The 19567-nt window shown below is 44.4% G+C and overlaps 1 protein-coding gene across 2 annotated transcripts in view; it reads right to left on the reverse strand.

Annotated features, from left to right (window-relative positions):
* Positions 1-19567, reverse strand: part of LOC146206585 (trypsin-1-like) — a 76822-nt gene that overhangs the window by 9205 nt on the left and 48050 nt on the right. For both annotated transcript variants that reach the window (XM_084591324.1, XM_084591325.1), the window contains 2 exons: positions 5710-5975; positions 2026-2162 (listed from right to left, as the gene is read on the reverse strand). In XM_084591324.1, the coding sequence (XP_084447450.1) occupies positions 2026-2162; positions 5710-5975 (403 nt within the window). The remainder of the gene's footprint in view (positions 1-2025; positions 2163-5709; positions 5976-19567) is intronic.

The following is a 19567-nucleotide window of genomic DNA, read 5'->3' on the forward strand; positions in this document are numbered from 1 at the left end:
AAGGTACACAAGAGAGAAAGCCAGGATTGACTCATACAGTATGAGACGCGATGGCTTCGGTTATAGGCAGGCAGACTGAAAAGCTGAAGGGTGTGGCTGGGTATGTTTACCCGCTCCGGTGCTATTTTAATACGGCTCTTCTTATTTTTTTTGTGAGACATAAGTACGCACAATCTACGAGGACAATTTGAAATACGCGGCAACGTCCGCAGCACGTTCATAGCGACATCTGAACATGCCGCGAGACTTGCCGCACGCGCGCTGCGGCGACTCGCAAGATAAATTTTAGTACTCTTAAATGCTCGTATTCCATGCGAACAGATCGGAAAAGTGTAGAAGCGCGGGGCGGACTGTGTGTAACAATCCTGAACTGTCGTCAGTTTCGGACAAGCGCATGGCTTTAAGCGCAGTATTCTTCGTCCAACCCTCGTACGCGTATGGTTTTCGTCAGAAGCTTGCACCGTACAGGTATAGTGAGTGGCAGTCGCTGGCTAACGCGAGGTTACTATGCGACAGGCCCAGTTCTACAGAAAATCTGTCGTCGTCGTTAATTGTGAGCGAAAAATGCCTAGTTGGCAGGTGACATGACCGTGCACTGATTGGTAAGCGGCTAGTGTGACGTCCGACGCCATATGAGGGACGAGTAGGCTGTCAATTCGGGCAGCTCTTTTGAGATGGGAGAATTAGATGGGAATCGAACCCCTTGGATACCCCAGGCCACGCAGGTACGCTCGTACGGCTGAGTTAAAGTGCATGGAGAATGTGAGGTGGTCTTTCATGTAACACGGTAGTTCACGACTGTATGCTAATGAGCATGTGTGAGATAACAGGTGCATAAATTAAGGAGTTAGCGATTAAGCAAAGTGCATGTTCGCGATCGAGGACCCGCAAGGGAAGCCGGCAAACGGGAGCGATTAACGTTCCGCCTTTGAGGCATTGTACACGGTTCCTTCCACTGCGTTGTTTAGATCCCGATATGGCCGAATTTTTCAGGCACTCTCTGCTCGTCCTCTGTTTACTGCCAAACTGCTCATTCAAAATGGAGGGTTCAGTATTGTCGAGAATCGGAAGTATGGCAGAAATCGGCACAATACTATTAGCGAATACGCCTTTGTGCGCGATTCGAACCACTAGCGGCGAAAAACGAGTACAGATAGGCCACCATCGTATCTCATTCGCACCGCGTGCGTGCCCTGGGAGTCAATCGTTTATAGGCACCAATTTCCTTGAGCTGCCAGGTGCACTGAAGTAGTTGAAACCAAAACTAACGAGAGTTTGCTACCTCTGGCCGCTATACGAACGTCGTTCTTATTGTGGTGCAAACTCGAACAGAAGTGCTGGGCGAGTGGGCGCCAGATTTGGTGGGACAGCCACACTATGCGGACAGCGGCCGCTAAATTTCGCGGGCCGCCGCCATTTTCCAACGCCCTCCACTATGGCAGATCTTTGTCTTTAAATTCCTCCTTCCTCCCTTGCCTACGCTGTTCAGGTGTTCACGAAAAGCCTGACAGATACTGTGCCTTTCATTTGTTCTAGACGAATTTACAATTTTTGTAATAAACATAGAAATCGCAGCAGTTTACTACAGCGATCACAAAGTGCTCTTCGTGATCCTTACAGCGTGAAAAAGTCAATAAAAATAGTTGAAACCAGCCTTGTGTGTTATATCAGTACAACCATTACTCGACATTCGGTTCAGCAGCTTCGAACCCCACTATCTTTTTTTTTTTTTCATTACATTTTACTAGTGTGATTCGCAGGTTTCGTGCTTCAATTAAACCATAGTCTAAGTCTTGGAACAGAGTAATCAACCTCCTCGGCTGCACACTAACAGCAGCCTCAGAACTCGGCGGCTGGTGTCAGTGTCTCCAACGCAGCTTGTTACACATTTATACAACTTTTCCGTTTGCGTGCCTTTGTAATGCACATGCAACAAGAAAAACACTTCACACATGTTTCATTTTGCACGGGGCGCATTCCGCTGTAAAGAATGCTGACCAGACGCGGGAATCAAGGCGCACTCACCACGCAGGCGTCCTGGCCTTCCTGGCCACCGGCGCATATCATGTTCTTGTGCACCTGGTGCGTCAGTGGCCGCTGGCACTCGGTCCTGTTCACCGTCTGCATGCACAGCTTCTGCAGCGTGTTCGGCTTTGCGCCCTCTGCAACACCCAGATTGTCACCATCAGGCACGCAGCAGTGGCTCTGTTGCGTTCGAGCTCTCGCCCCAGTCGAACATACAGCAAGCGCACCTTGCGTGGTTCCACATCTCATGGGTGATTGAAATCGCGCAACTCTCCATGTACGATATTCTTTACAAAAATCAGCATTGCCTTTCTTTTTAATGCAGCATTGATATCTCCTGACACTACCGCTATTCAACAAAACCGCTACGCCCTTGACCGTCGTCAAAAGTGGTGTCGACAAAATTATATTTTGGTTGTTGACTACTTTTTGTTAAGATTGTTTAATCGTGCCTTTTGGCAGCCAATGTAGCAAATCCTAACTGTTGTGAATCAGGCCTAACTTAGTTTTCCGTAGTCATTTTTCTTGCCCGTCTGCACCACAGAGGTGTAAATTTTGCTTTCCATATCCCTAAAGCACAAAGCTACTGGAAGGCTCTCATCTTTGATGTCCGGGAGTATAAGTCTGCCAGAAGAAGTTCAATGTTTCCTGCACTGCTCACGCATGCTACACAAAAGCATCATCCTGCTCATACTTCTATGTGGTCTGGACCACCTGATCTAACCTCAAATAAAAGGGAACTGACTCTTGGTTTATCATACAGTACCAGATCTGCATTCACGCAACGATTCTTTTGTTCCCATTTTCTGCCTCCGCTTAACCGCTTCGAGCGGTTTCGCGGGCCTTTTTTTTTTTTTTTTTGATGTTCCTGATAACTTAATTCTTGGTTTTGCCTGCGCAGTCTACCGTATGCTTTATAGTCCTTTCTCGCCATACCGTGTACGTGTCTTAACTGAGGACTACCTGCCCACTTCTCGGTTTTTCGTATAGTCTTTTCTGAAATGATATTTCGCCCTGCGCTTCCATTGCTTCAAAGTACGGCAAACTCATAACCCCCTGTAGAAGCTTATAGTTTTATTTCTATGGAGCCCTTAAGCTGATTTTGCCGCAATTCCTTCTTTAATATCTCAGTCTCTCTACTACATGTGATTTTAAGAGCAGAACAACATTCGTAGAATTGAGTCTCAAAACATACATCATTCCACAGTCTGTGTATTATTTCATATCTATTGTATCCCAACGGTGCTTTGCTTCATTACGACCGTGTTCCCATTTTCTCATCGCTTTGAGACACCCTTCATGGGTCTTTACATATTCTCCTTTTACTTAGATTCATACCCCCGGATATTTATAATTCTCTACGCGCGGCATTTCATGTCTCTGTATTGACACCGCTCCAGCCCTACTATCGTTTAATACCTCCCAATTTGTCAACACTGAATTCAAATACATCCGCCGCTGTGGCTCAGTGGTTAAGGCGCTTCGCTACTGATCTGGAGTTCCCGGGTGCGCACTCGACCTTTGCGGCCACGTTTCGATGGAGGCGAAACTTAAAAGGCGTCCGTGTGTGCTATACGATGTCAGTGCACGATAAAGATGCCCAGCTGGTCGAAATTATTCAGCAGCCCTCCACTATGGCACCTCTTTCTCTATTACCTCTTTCACTCCCACCTTCCTCTCTTCCCTTACGGCCTGGTTCAGGTGTTCAAAGAGAAGTGCGGAGATACTCCGCCTTTCCTTTCCCTTCCCCAAAAGCCGTTTTTTTTTTCTAAAAAAAAAAATTATAGTAATGTTTGCTGCTTCCGTCACACAGACAGCTACATGAGAGGAGTTGCTCCCTCTGGCTATCTGTAAAAGGTACCTCATCATAAGGGTCCGTAAGGAATCGGGCTATTGTTAGTATTTTTTTTTTCGAAGAGTTTGCCACAAGGCATAAGTTGAGAAAGGGGGAATAGGATGCAGGAGATAGAAAGTTAAAAGAAGAAGTGAAGTCCTTGGTGGCCGCGCATGCTAGAGGAAAGTACACTATAGGTTTAGCGTACAGCGGACAAATATTGTTAGTATTTGTCCGCTGTACGCTAAACCTATAGTGTACTTTCCTCTAGCATGCGCGGCCACCAAGAGTGCTAACCACGCTTGTGACCAGTCGTCACTTGTGGCGCGAGTGCCACACGCTCTTCCCCTGTTACATGGGCAGGGTGAACCGCGGTTACGCGAAATCACCGCTGTGTGACGGATGGTCAAGCGTGGCTTGGTTTCGTTAGTTTCGTTTTCGCCCGGCATTTGCGCAAACCAAAAGAACTGACATGGATCGTATTTACGATGCGCTGAGGACTCTCAGTAAATGAGATCCCTATAACTTAAAGTTATAGTTAAACATAGTTTAACACCCTGGCAGTTAATGTCATTGCTGACACACACTATACCGCTTATATTGCTCTCAGTCAAAACATCTATTAAAAAAAAAAAGCTTGCTGATAGTATTGGGTGAAATAATTCGGCGAGGTATGAGACATTTTAAAGGGATAGCACCGCGATGAACTGCTACGTTAGAAGCCTTACCAGAACAAGCGCATAAATTATCGACAGTTTCCTCGAACAACCATATGAGGCTCAAATTTTGTCGCACGAATCTTGACGATGTTGCAGAGTAAGAGTCATGGTTACTAAATACATGCTAATTTCGCCGCATTTCACCTCAGCACTCTCGCACAATGAAGCATACTCAATCAAAATGTCCTTCTCTCTAAGCTGAAAAGGTTCGTGAACTGTTTCTACTTCTTGGTTTCTCCCATGCCTATATTAGAAACAAAACTAATTGGTAAATTAATGTATTAGGTCGCTATAATTTAAAACCACACCACAAAAAATTTACTTCTCAGTGCGCGTGTTTTTTTTTCATCGTCGGCCACTTAATTCGCAGCGAATAATTACAGTTATGGCCGCGTCTGATGCACAACGGCACACACTCCCGTTATTATTTTTCCTGGTCGTTGGTAATCCGCAGCAAGAGCCCTTCAAATAAAATTTTAACGGAATCAAAACCTGAGGCAAATGCACAGTTCTTCTATTGTAATGCAAAGTTTGTTCAAGGTGTCCGGATATAAGCGGTTGGCTATATTTAAACTAACGTGAATACAGAATTCACCTGTTTTTAAATAAATACTAAGGCCGTTTTCATGTTTGCCCTCAAAGGAAAGCGAGATAATTGTGCATGTTTATTAGATAACATATCGGCATTCTTCCAATTCCTTCTAGCCCTTCGCATTTGGCTTATGCGCAGGCACGCCCCCGCTATCTCTGGGAGCAGCCAGTAATAGCGGCGTATAACAGTGAAATATAATCAGATAAAAACCTTTATTACCTCACCTAGCTTTTACTGTTGGTTGGTTGGTTTGGTTTGCGGGGTTTGACGTCCCAAAGCGACTCAGGCTATGAAAGACGCCGTAGTGGAGGACTCCGGAAATTTCGACCACCTGGGGTTCTTTAACGTGCACTGACATCGCACGGCACACGGGCACCTTGCTTTTCGCCTCCATCGAAAAGCGGCCGCCGAGGCCGGGATTCGATCCCGCGTCCTTGGGAACAGTAGTCGAAAAGCTACTCCGGCGGGTAGCTTTTACTGTGTGTAGGGGCCATAATATATACGCGCGCTGCACAGCAGCACTGAGACATGTGACTCACCGTACTCGAGCCGCCCCCAGCCCATGACGCAGACGGTGGTGCCCTGCGCCAGGTCAGAGTTCACAGGTGGCAGCACGACCGTGATCAGTGGGTCGCCAGGCACTGGCTCCGTGAGCGTGAGCACGGCGATGTCGTTGTCATACGTTGGGATGATGTAGTTTTCGTGCTGCTGGAAGCTGAGCACGTTGCGCACTATGTTGTTGGCGTCGTCGGTCGCAGACAGGTTGTAGTCGCCGACGTTTACCGACAGCATCGACGCCGTCTTACTGCACGCAGGAGGCAAGAGACAACGTCACCTCGGCTCTCGTATATTTTTTTTTTCGCATACGCACGCCAACAAAAACATGCCTAGTATGTGTGCCCGATTCATTGAGAGCTTGGCCGCTGTAAGAGAGCGTTCGGTTCATACGCTTTATAACTTGCAGCCTCTCAGATTGTGTACGTCAGCCACTAACTGCGGCAAACAATTATTATCATTTTTTTGGTTTGTTGAGCCAAAGAAAGAACTGCTCAGATACAGCATTCCGGTCTTGGATTTCCAGTCAGTCTGGAGCATGTAAATGTAGTTCATGCTGGAAAGTCATCATCGAGAACTTAACAAGGCCGGCGCATGACCTTCTCTCCCAGCAGCGAACGTACGTCAGACAACGAATGGGCGATAATGGGTCAGCAAATGAATCTGCGAGCACGGGCTTGGCTAAAGTGGCGAGGGAACACCTTGGATGGAAAAACAGCGCAAAAGACAAGCACCAGAGCAAAGAAGCACAGGACGAGCGCTGTTTTGTGCTTCTTTAGTGTTCAACTTATTTCTTCTACTTCGGGCTCTATTATTTGTCCTCACCCCCATCTGGATAACTCGGCCGTTTTGGCTTCGCTAATAGCTGTATGTGTGTGCAAAGCTCGTGTTGCGTCGTGGTATGCAAGGCAAGGCCTGCGTCCACCGGATCTTCAGGTGATGTGTGGATTCCTGCAGCCGTCCAAGGGTCATGCCCGCCGCATGTGCAATATCTTGTCATCTGAGTGGTGGCATCAAAGTCGATTTTTCAAGGACCGTCTTAGGGTTGATCGTGAGCAATACGGACGATATCACGGCCACTCACGTATGTTCCGAGACTGGTGTGCAACTTCTGGAAAGTATACGGAGTTCGGGCCACGGTGAGACGACAACTACCAACGAGGACGAGAACTGCGCCACAGCCAGGAAAGGTGATCATTCTGGGTGAAACACCAATTCCAAAAAGGCACCAAGGTCTTCTAGAAATGGAACCGAAGTTCTGTGTGAAGCCACATCTGCGAAAAGAGGAGAAGGTGACGCTCGCCCGGTCGATTTCTCGTCTTGCACAGGATGTGTACCAACCGAGATGTGTTGAGGAGTGTACGGCAGTTTTGTCAACCGCTCAGGTTGGGAACTATAGACAGGGATACGGCTCTCTAGTTAATTTCCTGCATTCGAACAATTTGAGGCTGATGACAGCTGATAAAGAAGGTTGTTTCGTGGTCCTACCGAAGACCATGTTTTCTTCTAAGGCGATGGAAGCGGTGCAGAAGAATTTTGTCCCCGAAAATCAGCGCTCGTCTTGTGCTTCTTTGCTCTGGTGCTTGTCTTTTGCGCTGTTTTTCCATCCAATATGTTCCACCAGCTCGCCCGTTTGGCTATAGTGTTGAGGGAACACCACAACTCAGATCTGCTGCAGTATTCGCACTCTTGACGCAGCATTCGCACTTAGGTTTTGTGAAGACCTCTGTGGTGACGGCTGGAATCGGTACGTGTACCGCGCGTTGCAGCATAAGTGGAGTGAGTGGTCCGGGAATTTGCTTTCCTCCTGACCGCATTCGTCTGCTCATCATTAATTAAGCCTGAGAAGCAACGCTGCCAATTTTCTTCCAAGCGACGGACAGCTCAAGCAGCGTCCGGTAGCAGGTCTGCACGTGCTAACATTTCGGGCCACCGTTCCAAGCACTCGTCTCTAAACATACTTTGGCAAGCCAAACACGCTGTAGCAAGAAAGACGAGGATGATCAGTGGAATGAAAACGTGATGATAATTGTTCTACGCTGCCTTGTTCCATCATCACAGAGGCCAGCTGCGTAGAATGCATTTCTTCGAATGCCTTTGTTCACGCCGTGTACACAATGGTATTTAATTTATACAGGATTGGGTACATCGATTGAACAGCTCCATCCGCTTTCATACAGGATGAACCTGCACGAAAACAGATGGAGCCTGGTACTGTATTGCTCGGCGCCGCTGGTTACTGGGAGAGAAAAAGAAAGCTTGGGAAAAAGTTTTAAGTTGTAAAATACCACGTATTCATATGAAGTTGTTTTTTTCTTTCAAATTAGCCAAATCCACATAAACATTGTAAACACTGTATAGTCGCTATCGACAGGATAAAAGAGGAGGAAATATACTTTTAGCCGTCAAAAGCTGCCTATCATCATTACTCATCTTCCATGACGACACCATCGAGCTATCATGGGTCTGCGTGCAATATACAGTTATACAAGCAGTTTTCAATATCTGCTACCGTCCTCCAGGAAATAATTTGTCGTTCAGCAATTACCTTCATCTATCATTGACATTAGTTCGAACCAGGTTGACCAACGCCCCTATATTTCTTTTCGGAGGCTTCAACTAGCCCGCCATCAACTGGCCTCTGCTATCAGAACTTCATAAGCCATCAAACGAAGCAAAGAAGTTTCTAGACTTAGTTTTGGATTTTAACCTACATCAGGTAATAACATGCCCTACACGAGGCGACAATACTCTGGATTTTTTGCTCACATCTGATGCGGATGACGTCAAAAGTATAAACTTATTGCCCGGCTTCAACGACCATAGCCTTCTTCATACATGTATAGCACTGTCTATTAAAAAGTGATCTCCCACTCATAAACAAATCCTTGATTACAAGAGGGCGAACTTTTAACAAATTAACCTTGAGCTCGAACGCTTTTATGAACACTTCAAAACTTCATACTCTGCTTGCACTGATAATACCAACTGGAAATTATATAAAAATGTATTGTTAAATCTACAATCTTCATACATTAAGGCCATCCTCATAAAGACTGATTCAAACAGCCAATGGTTAAATAATCGTCTAAACACCTGCTTAATAAGAAAAAACGGCTTTATAGAAATGTTAAACTAGTCAACAGTCAAAAGGCATGGGAGCGATATCGACATAGCGCGAATTGTTATGTGAAATGAATTGAAAGCTTCTAAAAGCAGAATTTTCTCATCTGACCTCTTATCAATTTCGCAGCCAAACCCAAGCAAATTCTGGCGAATTCTCTCTCCCCCCAAAAAAAGACAACAACAAAAAAAAACAACAACAACAACACATGAATCAATTAGAACACTTAGGCACAGATTACAGACCTATCTGGATTGATAAATGTGCGTCGGTCCTAAACAATTACTTCTCATCAGCATTTTCTACCCCTAACGCTGATATCCCCATATTTCTCGACTTATCGGTGACCCCAATGCCTGAAATACAAAGCAATCCTGACGGAATAGCGAACTTGATTAAATCCCTCGAACTATCGTCAGCTGGCTGCGACCAAATCAGCCCCAAAATGTCGCGATATTATCGCGATATCAAGAAAGATACTATACCTGTTATTCACACAGTCTTGGAAAATTAACAGCGCACACAAGACTGGGACAAGGCAGACAACACCACAAGCGCTTGGCTGTCTTGTGTGCGCTGTTAATTTTCAAAGATGCTTAACCAACTAGCTCAAATGTCAGTTTTACTACAATTCACACAGTCGCTTAGCAACGCCGAAGTCCCTCACGATTAGAAAAAGCAAAAATAATTCCAATTTTTAAATCCGACGATAGATCAAAAGATAACAACTAGGTACCGACAAATTTCGCTCACCAGCATTCCGTCCAAACTCCTGGAACACGTGATAGCATCACACCTAATCACTCACCTTGAATCGCTGAACTACTTTTGTCTGCTTCAACACGGCTTTCATAAGTTTCTATCATGTGAAACGCAACTCGCCGAATTCACACACGACATCCTTCAGTACTTGGACGATCGCTTAAAAATTGACGCAATACTTCTAGACTTTCATTTGACCTTGTTCCGCATAACATGCATCTACTAGTTAAACTTGCCTCACTTGGTATCCTGCAGACATTACTCATCTGGCTTGAGCACTTCCTGAAAGGGCGTGTACAGTTTACATCCGCCAACTGTCATAACTCATCGCAAACTGACGTAACATCAGGTGTCTCTCAGGGCGCTGGATTGTCACCGTTATTATTTCTCATCTACATGCACGACCTCCCAACTAACATAACTTCGACTTTTCGCGGACGACTGTGTCATTTATAACGCTATCAAAGGGCCTGAGGGCACCATTAGGCTGCAAAATGACATCATGACAGTCGTATCATGGTGTGAGCAATGACACGTGCCGCTTAACCAAATGCCAATTTATGCCCTTCTCTCGTAAGCGCAGCTCCGATAACAGCACATACCATATTAGTTCCACTCCCATTGCCCGAACGTAATCTTAGAGATACCTTGGCGTCCACTTGACGTCAACTCTATCTTGGGTTACTCACATTGAATCAATATGCTCGCAGGCTTCACGTACTCTTGGTTATCTACGAAGAAGTTTACAATCAGCACCAACCCAAATCAGACAGCTTGCATTCCAGGCCTATTTACGCCCGAAACTAGAATACGCTTCATCCATCTGGCGCCCTTCACAAGCATACCTCGCTAATGAACTAGAAGGCATCCAAAACCGTGCCGCGCGATTTATCACGTCACAGTACTTACGTGAAACCATCATCGCAGCACTAAAACGTACTCTTTCCATCCCAAGCCTTCAATCACGCCGTATAATATCACGTCTTTGCCTCCTTCATTCTATTTTTTTACCATCCTCATAACCGACGCCCTCTCTTACAACCTCCCTCAAGGATGTCTCGTTTCCTTAACCACAGTCACCCGATAACTCCGAATTTTGGACGCACTTCAGCAATGAATAACTTTTTTTTTTTTTCCCACATGCAATAACCCGATGGAATGCTTTACCGGACGATATTGCGTCGTGTAAAGATCGCGAAATTTTCCGAGCAAAACTAACGAGTCACCTTCAATGTTTTATCTGACAATGCCCACTAGTCTGATTTTATATATTTTGCTCCTGTTTCATTTTCTTTCTTTGTTTTGCTTTTTGAACTGGTGTTGATATGCTGTTTTACAATGTTATTGCCCCCGCCTTATGTAATGCTCTCGGGCCTTTGCCACGATGGTGCTATCCAGGCCGTTATGTGATAAACTTTACATGTAAGTTAGAGAAACTCGAGGCTACCACGCACTGAAAAATTATGAAAATAATTTGGTCAATATCAGGATGTACATTTTGGATCTGGCTTTCTTTTGGAAAGCGCGAACCTGATCCAGTTTATTTCTAAAAACTTTAGTTCTACAGAAATAATTCAAGCCCTATTTACGAAAATGGTTAAAATTACAAATATTTGAAGTTTCAGATAACAAATTAGAACATACAGTGTGCTCAATCAGGGACCTGCTTTGCTTTAGCATCTAACGCAGTCACTCAAGTAACCATTCGCAATCAAGAAAGGTTTTTGGATACAAGAGCAGACATCAGAGCCATTTTTTTTCCTCATGTTCCCACTTTGGCAGCAGAGAAGTAAAGTGTAGTTGCAACGGATGGGACCACGAAATTATTCCGTTGCATATTAACATCCAAAATTGTCTGCTCTCATCGAAGTTGTAGACGCAGATACTGCACAAAATGACCACTGCATGCTTGCCCAATCCTTTCCTTCTGCCTCTATCAGTAATATTGAATTTAGGAAGCCAATACTAAGCCCAACTAAACACTTTAAAGATCCCTATAGCAGCAGCACAGTCTTGCTTCCTCAACGATGGGGCTAGTGGTCCTTTCGTGATCGTTATCTTCTGGATTCAGAGTTTCCACCGGTGTATCCATATCCTGGAACTCCAGTATGTACAAAAATCCGCACCCTTAGGGCCGCGATTCCGCGCCTAGAACATACCTTTGCACCCTCCGAAATGGGTATAAGGTAGGGCTCTCAACTCCTTACAGTGAGGCGTGTAGTTAGTTACGCCGTTTTCCCGACCGTTTTGCAAATTCGCAAGTCTTAATTACATTACAGTTGTGCAGGTACCGACTGCTTTAAAAAAAGGTGGTCGTTTTTTTTTCTATTTTTTTTTTTTTTTGCTGTGCGTGGTTTTCTAGACAGAATTGGAACAGTCCTTCGGAAAATCTTCCGACCATCTGTCTGAATATCTGCATGCACTAAAATTACGGCGCCATCAACCAGGCATGTCTTGCATCACATGCCTGTACCTGTTTGTAGTGAAATGACCTGTCTAATGTCCGCATAATAGTCATCGTACTATTTTTTGGAATGTATAAAAAAAAAAGAGAGAAACGAAAAGTATACCTAACTGTAACAAGCCTACTGTGAAATGGCAGGAGGAACATATTAGCAGAGGACGTCGTTGGAAGGTGTTAAAAAGCAACAATATTCATACATTCAAGGCATCGTGGCCGCGCTCCTTGTGTATTTGTCCATAGAAAATGCTCTTCCCTGGCTTATTCATACGCCATTTGAACGAGTCCATATTATTGCGTGAGCAATACTACGCCAGGTTTGAGCTCGTCGCGTAAACCCGGCCGGTAGCCACGTTTTACCTTTAGAGCACCGCAGATGGGGCCCCTCTTCAAACCGTCGAGTAAACCCGGTCGGTGGCCACGCCGCGCCGAAGAAGAAGAAGAAGAGAAAGTAGAAAAAGAAGAGAAAGAAGAAGCAAAAAAAGAAAAAAGAAGAAGAAGAAAAAGAAAGAAAAAGAAGAATAAGCTACGTCGGCTTCCTACCGGGTTTAACTAAAGCTAAACCTGAGCTAATTTTTTGATGTCATGGCCGCTTAGCAGTTGACCGGGAATAAGTCAGTTATATCTCCGATTATGGTGCCACAAAACGTAGTCATAGCTACATGCTGCAATTATTCTTTAATTTGAAAACTCGAATACCTTACGTCTTAGTAAAAGCATGCTTACACCTTATGGAGTTGCTACACCTTTGCATCCGTCCATCTTTGAAGGGTGCATATAGCTGCATGAATGGTTTTGGCGTGCGTAACACACGTTTTTGCAAAAATAATATATATATATATATATATATATATATATATGGGTGTGTATACGGTACCCTCGCTAGTGTTACGCCTTAAGGGTGCAATTTACATTGCATCGTAAGGTATAACTAGCGAATGAACAAATGAAACCATGCTCGCAACAATGGAAGTTATAAGACTCAAGCTGACAAAATAGTTCTCATGAGTGGATTTGGCTCATTTTCATCCATACACCATGTAGATCTAGTTCATTGGTGATTTGACATAGAATTTGCGCGCAGGTTTTCTAAGCGTGGCAATTTTTGTTATAACCGTATTTTCAAAGAAAAGATAGGCGAGCCTGAGATTACGGTAAAATTTGACTTAGTTTCAGTTTCTGAATTTGAATCATTTGAGAAAAAAAAAAAACTTTATTTAAAGTAAAAACGAATTACCAAAATGACAAAATAAGTGGGAGGATGCTTAAGCTTTGGCTTAACATTAGACGCGATAGCGCAATTTTAGCACCACCTTTTCATTTCTCGATATTTAAAAATTTCTCTTAAGTCATTTCAGTTCTTTAAATTTTACAGTAACGTTAGTACACATCCCAGACATAGGTTAGTTATACGCACCACAATGCGGTCACTATATGTGCTTCTCTAATACGCTTGGTACCAATGGCCCTTCGTGGTCTACGTGTTGCGTGCCCACCTGTCAGGCAGAGGCCCTGGTTGAAAACCCCAATGGCGACAATTTTATTTAATTGCGTTTTTCTTTTCACGTTTTTGAGTTCCACAGTGTTCGAAATTTAGGGCCAATCCTATTATTAGTCTATATAAACGATATTGTAAAGATACCTGGAACATTGGACATTATATGCAGATGATGCGAAGGTATACTTTTTAAAGGAAGTGACATAACCAGCTTAATAGCTCAATCAAATACATGGCTGCGAGGCGTGTTGTCCTGGCTCTGCTGCAACCAGCTGAACTTGAATATTGAAGAAAAAAAAAGCAACTGCATTTTATTTCGTGCAAAAAACAAAACAGAAACAAACAAACAAAAATTGCTGATGTATCTGTCAATCTCGTTTTTCGAGGGAAACCTCTGAAACGCATGAGCGCGCACAAGTTTCTGGGAGTATATTTTGAGGAACATTTGAACACATATCGCAGTTGAGCATAGAGATTTCTAAAATCACTGGCATGTTGAATCAACTGAGGTTTATGATACCTACCTGGTTTAAAGGCAAACGTTACTACGCATTATTTTATTCCCGTCTATATTATTGCATATTAGCATGGGAATCTACAACGAGAACCAATCTTGAAAGACTACACTTGTTATAAGAATTATCGCAAATAAACCACGACATGAACACATCCCACCTATCTTGCAGAAATTTAAGATATTGACAATCATCAACATGTTTCCATCCAGCCTCGCTATGCAGGCGTACCACGGTGTAAAATCTGCTGGTTAAACATTTCTTGCATCCTATAGACTCCAGAATTGTACTTATCGTTTACGTGATGGCAAGTATACGTTAAAAACTGAGCTCGAACATCGTACGCAACACAGCTAGTTAGCCATCAAATTCCCGAACTGCTCAATACTTGCCCCCAGCTAGTCGACGCCCTACGCGGATCAAATTCACAATCTGGATTTGAGAAACGGGCGAAACATCTCCTTCTCAATGCAGAGTATGTATAAGAAATTACTCTGCCTAGCTGAGTGCAGTGCGCTTTGTATTCACGTTTAAAGTCGTGCTACCCGCAGTTTCCGGCAAAACTGTGATCTTGACGGTGTCATTGTAATTCGTTTTGTTCTCGTTACTGCGTGTAACATCATCTACTGCTACACCTAATGAGTGCAACTCAACTTACTTTTTACTTTTTCCTCCCTATCAGTGTTATATTATTGTTGATTGTCGCGCCATTCTCTGAGGCGTTGTGTACACTATATACCGAGGCCTCGTCAGTCGTTTGTATACGCCGTTTGCTTCGGCTATCCAAACAGAACGAAAAATTGAATGCATGTATGCATGTACTCTGTACCTCTTTCTGTCGAAAATGAATGAATGAATGAATTCTGGGTCACGGTGACGGCTTATCTGCTGAACGAGCCTAGTAAACGCTTTCGCGTAATAAGAGCGCCTCAAATGATTCGACCATCGCTGTAAGAAAACTCACCCACAATGAGAGTGCGTTTCGCTGTCTAAAACTTACAGCCTGAGTTGCTTTGGGACGTTAAACCCCACAAACCAAACTCAACCAAACCATCTGAAATGGGTTTAAGATGTGACTGTCGCTGCCATACAAATGGGGTGTGGCAGGTACATTACACCGTTTTCCCGACCGTTTTGAACCTTCATAAATCGTAATTTCGAACAGCAATCTGCTTCGCGGGCCTGAGAGCTTCACATATTCTGTGACCGATCACTCCGCGTGCTAAACTGCCAGTGTCCCGTGCTGTGCGTTGCATGTCGCCGTCTTCATCAACTGCCATACGGGCGCTGCAAACACAACCATGCACTAGCTCACTATGCCGGTGTGTGAAGCGGCCCTCAAATTCTGTAGTTCGCAACTACTAAGAATCTCAGTCACCAATCTTTGTCTGAAGCCTGACCTCGAAACGCTATCCTCGAGCCGAAATGAAACGAGGAGTGGTAACGCACATAGTTCGCATTTGGCCAATTTAGCTAAATTGGCTTAATTTTTTTGAAGCAACGTCGCTATGTGTAACGTTATGAGCTCAGGCTTTTCTAGTCACGCCGACGCGTAGTTTTCTGGTGAACGGGACCTTTAACACTATTAACTGCGCTAATGCGGCGAGCATGGAATCAACTTACTGTCATCTACTCGGTCCTGCATCGCTGAAGCTATGTGCTGAGAACAAAATCGCGACATTGTTCGTCATGTGAATACACCCTGTAAGTTTTTCAGCGCTCCTTACCTTTTCCGGAAATACTATATTGTTCAGGCCATCGGAGGTGCATGGTAGACTGTCGGATTACCTTAATTATCCCGTTGGTTATCATGCGAGCATAGCGCCTTCTTCCTGCTTCGTAGCTGCTTGGGCCCGCACGATTTCCCCGCGATCCTTCCATCGACCTCCATGAACACCTGTGGCTTCGTGCGGTCACACGCCCTTCTTGCCATTGAAATCCCTTGTCTGTTCGCCGAGTGCTGCTTTTGGTTAACGGGCAGGCCATACGGGTGTTTGTGCAGGCGCGATAAGGGAACGTGACCCGTGTGCCTGAGTGGCGCTGCCGAGGAAAGTAGTGCAATACCTCCGCGGCCCGAAGGTGGGACTCTTCCATGAATCGATTCTCACAACGGTTAGCCCGATTTCAGGAGAAGAAATGTCGGGGCGACACCAGCATGCTGAGTAGGCGTGGAGCGTCGTTTGCGCTCACGCACAGTTATCGTGGTTACAACTTTGGGCTTCATTACGCGTGCCCTGACATATAACTATAATCAGTTCTGTTGGTATAACAAAGTGCAGCATTGGAGAAACTGTCACAACAAATGGAACGCAAGCAACTGCTTTTGTTAGAAGTCCCGACGTTGTAATTTTCCATCAGCACGCCGTTAGCCACTTCAATCCCGCCTAGTGTACGGACAAACTAATGTGAGTAAATAGATCTACTGCGTAATTTTACAAGCCGATGTATAGGAAGAGAACCAAGCAAACCACACCCAATGCTTGTTGATGCCACGGCGTATACCAAATTGCCATAGTGTACGTACCGAAAGAAAGCTTTTGCAAGCGCGCGTTCAGCTCAGTTGCACACAAATTACGTTATTGATTAATTCATGTAGAAGTGCACTCTGGAGTTGGCATACTATGGATTATTACGAACTTGTTCTGCATTCGCACTGCAGAGCTCATATGGACAGCAGTTAGCACCACTGGTCACGTGTACACACTGCGTGTATACATAGTTAAATGGATATACAGGCGAACTTTGAAGGAAGCTTGGATAAAGAACGTTACAGGGGCTTCTACATAACACATTTCTGCACAATTTATATCGAGAATTTTGCGTCTGTGCCTGTAAATTCCTTTTTATGAGTCCAAGGCAATGCTGTGTGTGAACAGCGCATCGAATACGGGACGGTACGGAGTCGCAGACAGACTGGATGCGCACGAACCAATGAATACTGAAACAAATTTCCGCTCTTCTTAAGACAGCGCCATAGGTTGCAGTACAAGCACGCTGAAGTGGACAGCTTATATTAAATAGACAGTAGAAGGAAATATTAAACCAATTAAGGCGGAACAAAGTACCAAAGGTTTTTTGCTGTGCGGAAAGGTGGTTGCGTTACTGAGAAAAGCGCAAACGAGTGTTTCGGGACCCTTCCACATTCAAAGCTACAGTGAAAAATTAACTGCTGTGACATCATTTCTATGCGTGCGCTCCATATGCAGTAGTACGAAAACCAGAGCGAACGCGTAACACAGCATAGGCGCAGTGTATTCGCTCTCCGGCCCGTTTTTTTCGCGCTGCTGAAAATGAATCCTTACTCACTATCCCAGTTTTACGTTCTTCTATGGCGCCTAGGTTTACAATAGAACTGTCCCGATCAGTCATAGGAGCCACTTTCAAAACACCGGGAACGCAGCCAGGAACCGAAAGTAACCCTCCCGTGATGGGCCGAGCCGACCGTCACGTGCAGGCTGTCTCCGCCGCCATGCTACAGCAATAAGTCGGTTTATTGTAACACGCGAAGCGTGATGTTTGCGGTTGGTATCGGAGCTACAGGACAAGAGAGTGCTGGCGTCGATAAGTGAGTGCATGCATAAGTTCTCAATAAAAATAAATATTTATAACCAGTTAATCGTGCGGCTTCATTAACTAATTACTTATATGTTCCACTTTCTTTCGCAACGCAACTGACATAAATAAAAGTGAGATATAAATGATTGGTTGTATGGTAAATTTTAGGTCATAACTATCTATGTATGACCAGTTTATAACTGGCCATATATATATATATATATATATATATATATATATATATATATATATATATATATATACAGGATGTCACACAACTTTCCCGATTATCTATTTTATTTCGGACGGTGGACCGTCCTTCTTCAGGATAGCATTGAGAATGGAGAATAAGTCCGCAGCGCCACTGTTAGGAGAGGGAAAATATGTATAGGAAGATGTATATATATATATATATATATATATATATATATATATATATATATATATGTGTGTGTGTGTGTGTGTGTGTGTGTGTGTGTGTGTGTGTGTGTGTGTGTGTGTGTGTGTGTGTGTGTGTGTGTGTGTGTGTGTGTGTGTGTGTGTGTGTGTGTGTGTGTGTGTGTGTGTGTGTGTGTGTGTGTGTGTGTGTGTGTGTGTGTGTGTGTGTGTGTGTGTGTGTGTGTGTGTGTGTGTGTGTGTGTGTGTGTGTGTGTGTGTGTGTGTGTGTGTGTGTGTGTGTGAACACGAACGGGCCATGTCCAGCTTTCTTGGACAATACTTTGTAATTATGAGACAGCCGTAAAAGATTGTATGACACTGTTATAAGCATATTAATGAAAATGGTCTAACCTTCCGATGCGTATTTGTTTAAAGCCATGCCCGGTGCTCGCACTAAGTAGTTAGAAATTCTACAGAAAAGCATCGGTGTTCGTTTAATAAAATAACTATGAGGTAGCTACGGAATATTGTAAGACACTGTTGTGAACACATATTGACGAAAATTAATGGTCTATTCTCTTTATCTGTCGCAAAACCTCAATTCTAAAGTTTGTCCTGTGATCGCATCAAGTAATGACCGCCGTAGAAAATCGATGGATTGCCTTTTCAACAGTAAATGACACAAACTACAAGCGTGCCGACTGACGATCTGCGGATACATTGCTTGTTGCGTGTATCTAAAGCTTACGATATGCTAAAAAAGGACAACCCATGAAAAAATGGGCTTGTCCGCAATTTCAAAACATGGTCGATCGTTCGCCATATTTCATGCAGGGTCGCCGGTACCACCAGGACGACAACCTCACGCGAACACTGTTTATTTACAAGGAAAAAATAATAAATGGGCTGCTGCATACTTCACAGCGTGGAACCAGCCACCGCGTATGCAGCTGTTTTGTCCTTTCCGCTCGGCGCTGGCATAAAAACCTGCCCGCTCCATGTGCAGTTTCCGATTTGTATATGCCCTATGCTTGGAACGAATCAGAAATAGTAACACAGATGACTAAACGAGAGTAATGACTGAGAGTGACAACGTGTGGTTTTTAGCGCTTGCAGTACATGAGGCGACGTTGTCTAGACGCTGTATATTCCAAACTATGTACACTGAGCGCGCATTTCTTCACCACAAATGCTCTGTAAACAAGGCTTTAGAGCTTTCACATTTATACCCTCAACTGTACCGTGATGAATGTCGGGTGCAGCCTATAGCTGCACAGAAGTGAGACGGAGTGAGCCTTGTATAGTGAGCAAGAATTGGCGCGAACGTTGAGGTGTGAGCGGCTATAGCGAGGAGAGCCTTGTGGGAGAGAAAGCCGCGCGAAGAGGCAAATGACATTTGGAGACCGCTGCCAGCGCTAAAAAAGAAAATAACTTTCGAGAGTTGGAGTATGAACATGCTAAGCTATAGCCTTGAGGCGTTTTCTGTACATGAGCTATGGGAGGCGCCGTAATGGAGTGCTCCGGACAAATTTGGACCACCAGGGATGGA

Source organism: Amblyomma maculatum, chromosome 1, assembly GCF_055883805.1.
Source record: "Amblyomma maculatum isolate TAMU_Amacu chromosome 1, ASM5588380v1, whole genome shotgun sequence".
In the NCBI taxonomy this organism is placed as follows: Eukaryota; Metazoa; Arthropoda; class Arachnida; order Ixodida; family Ixodidae; genus Amblyomma; species Amblyomma maculatum.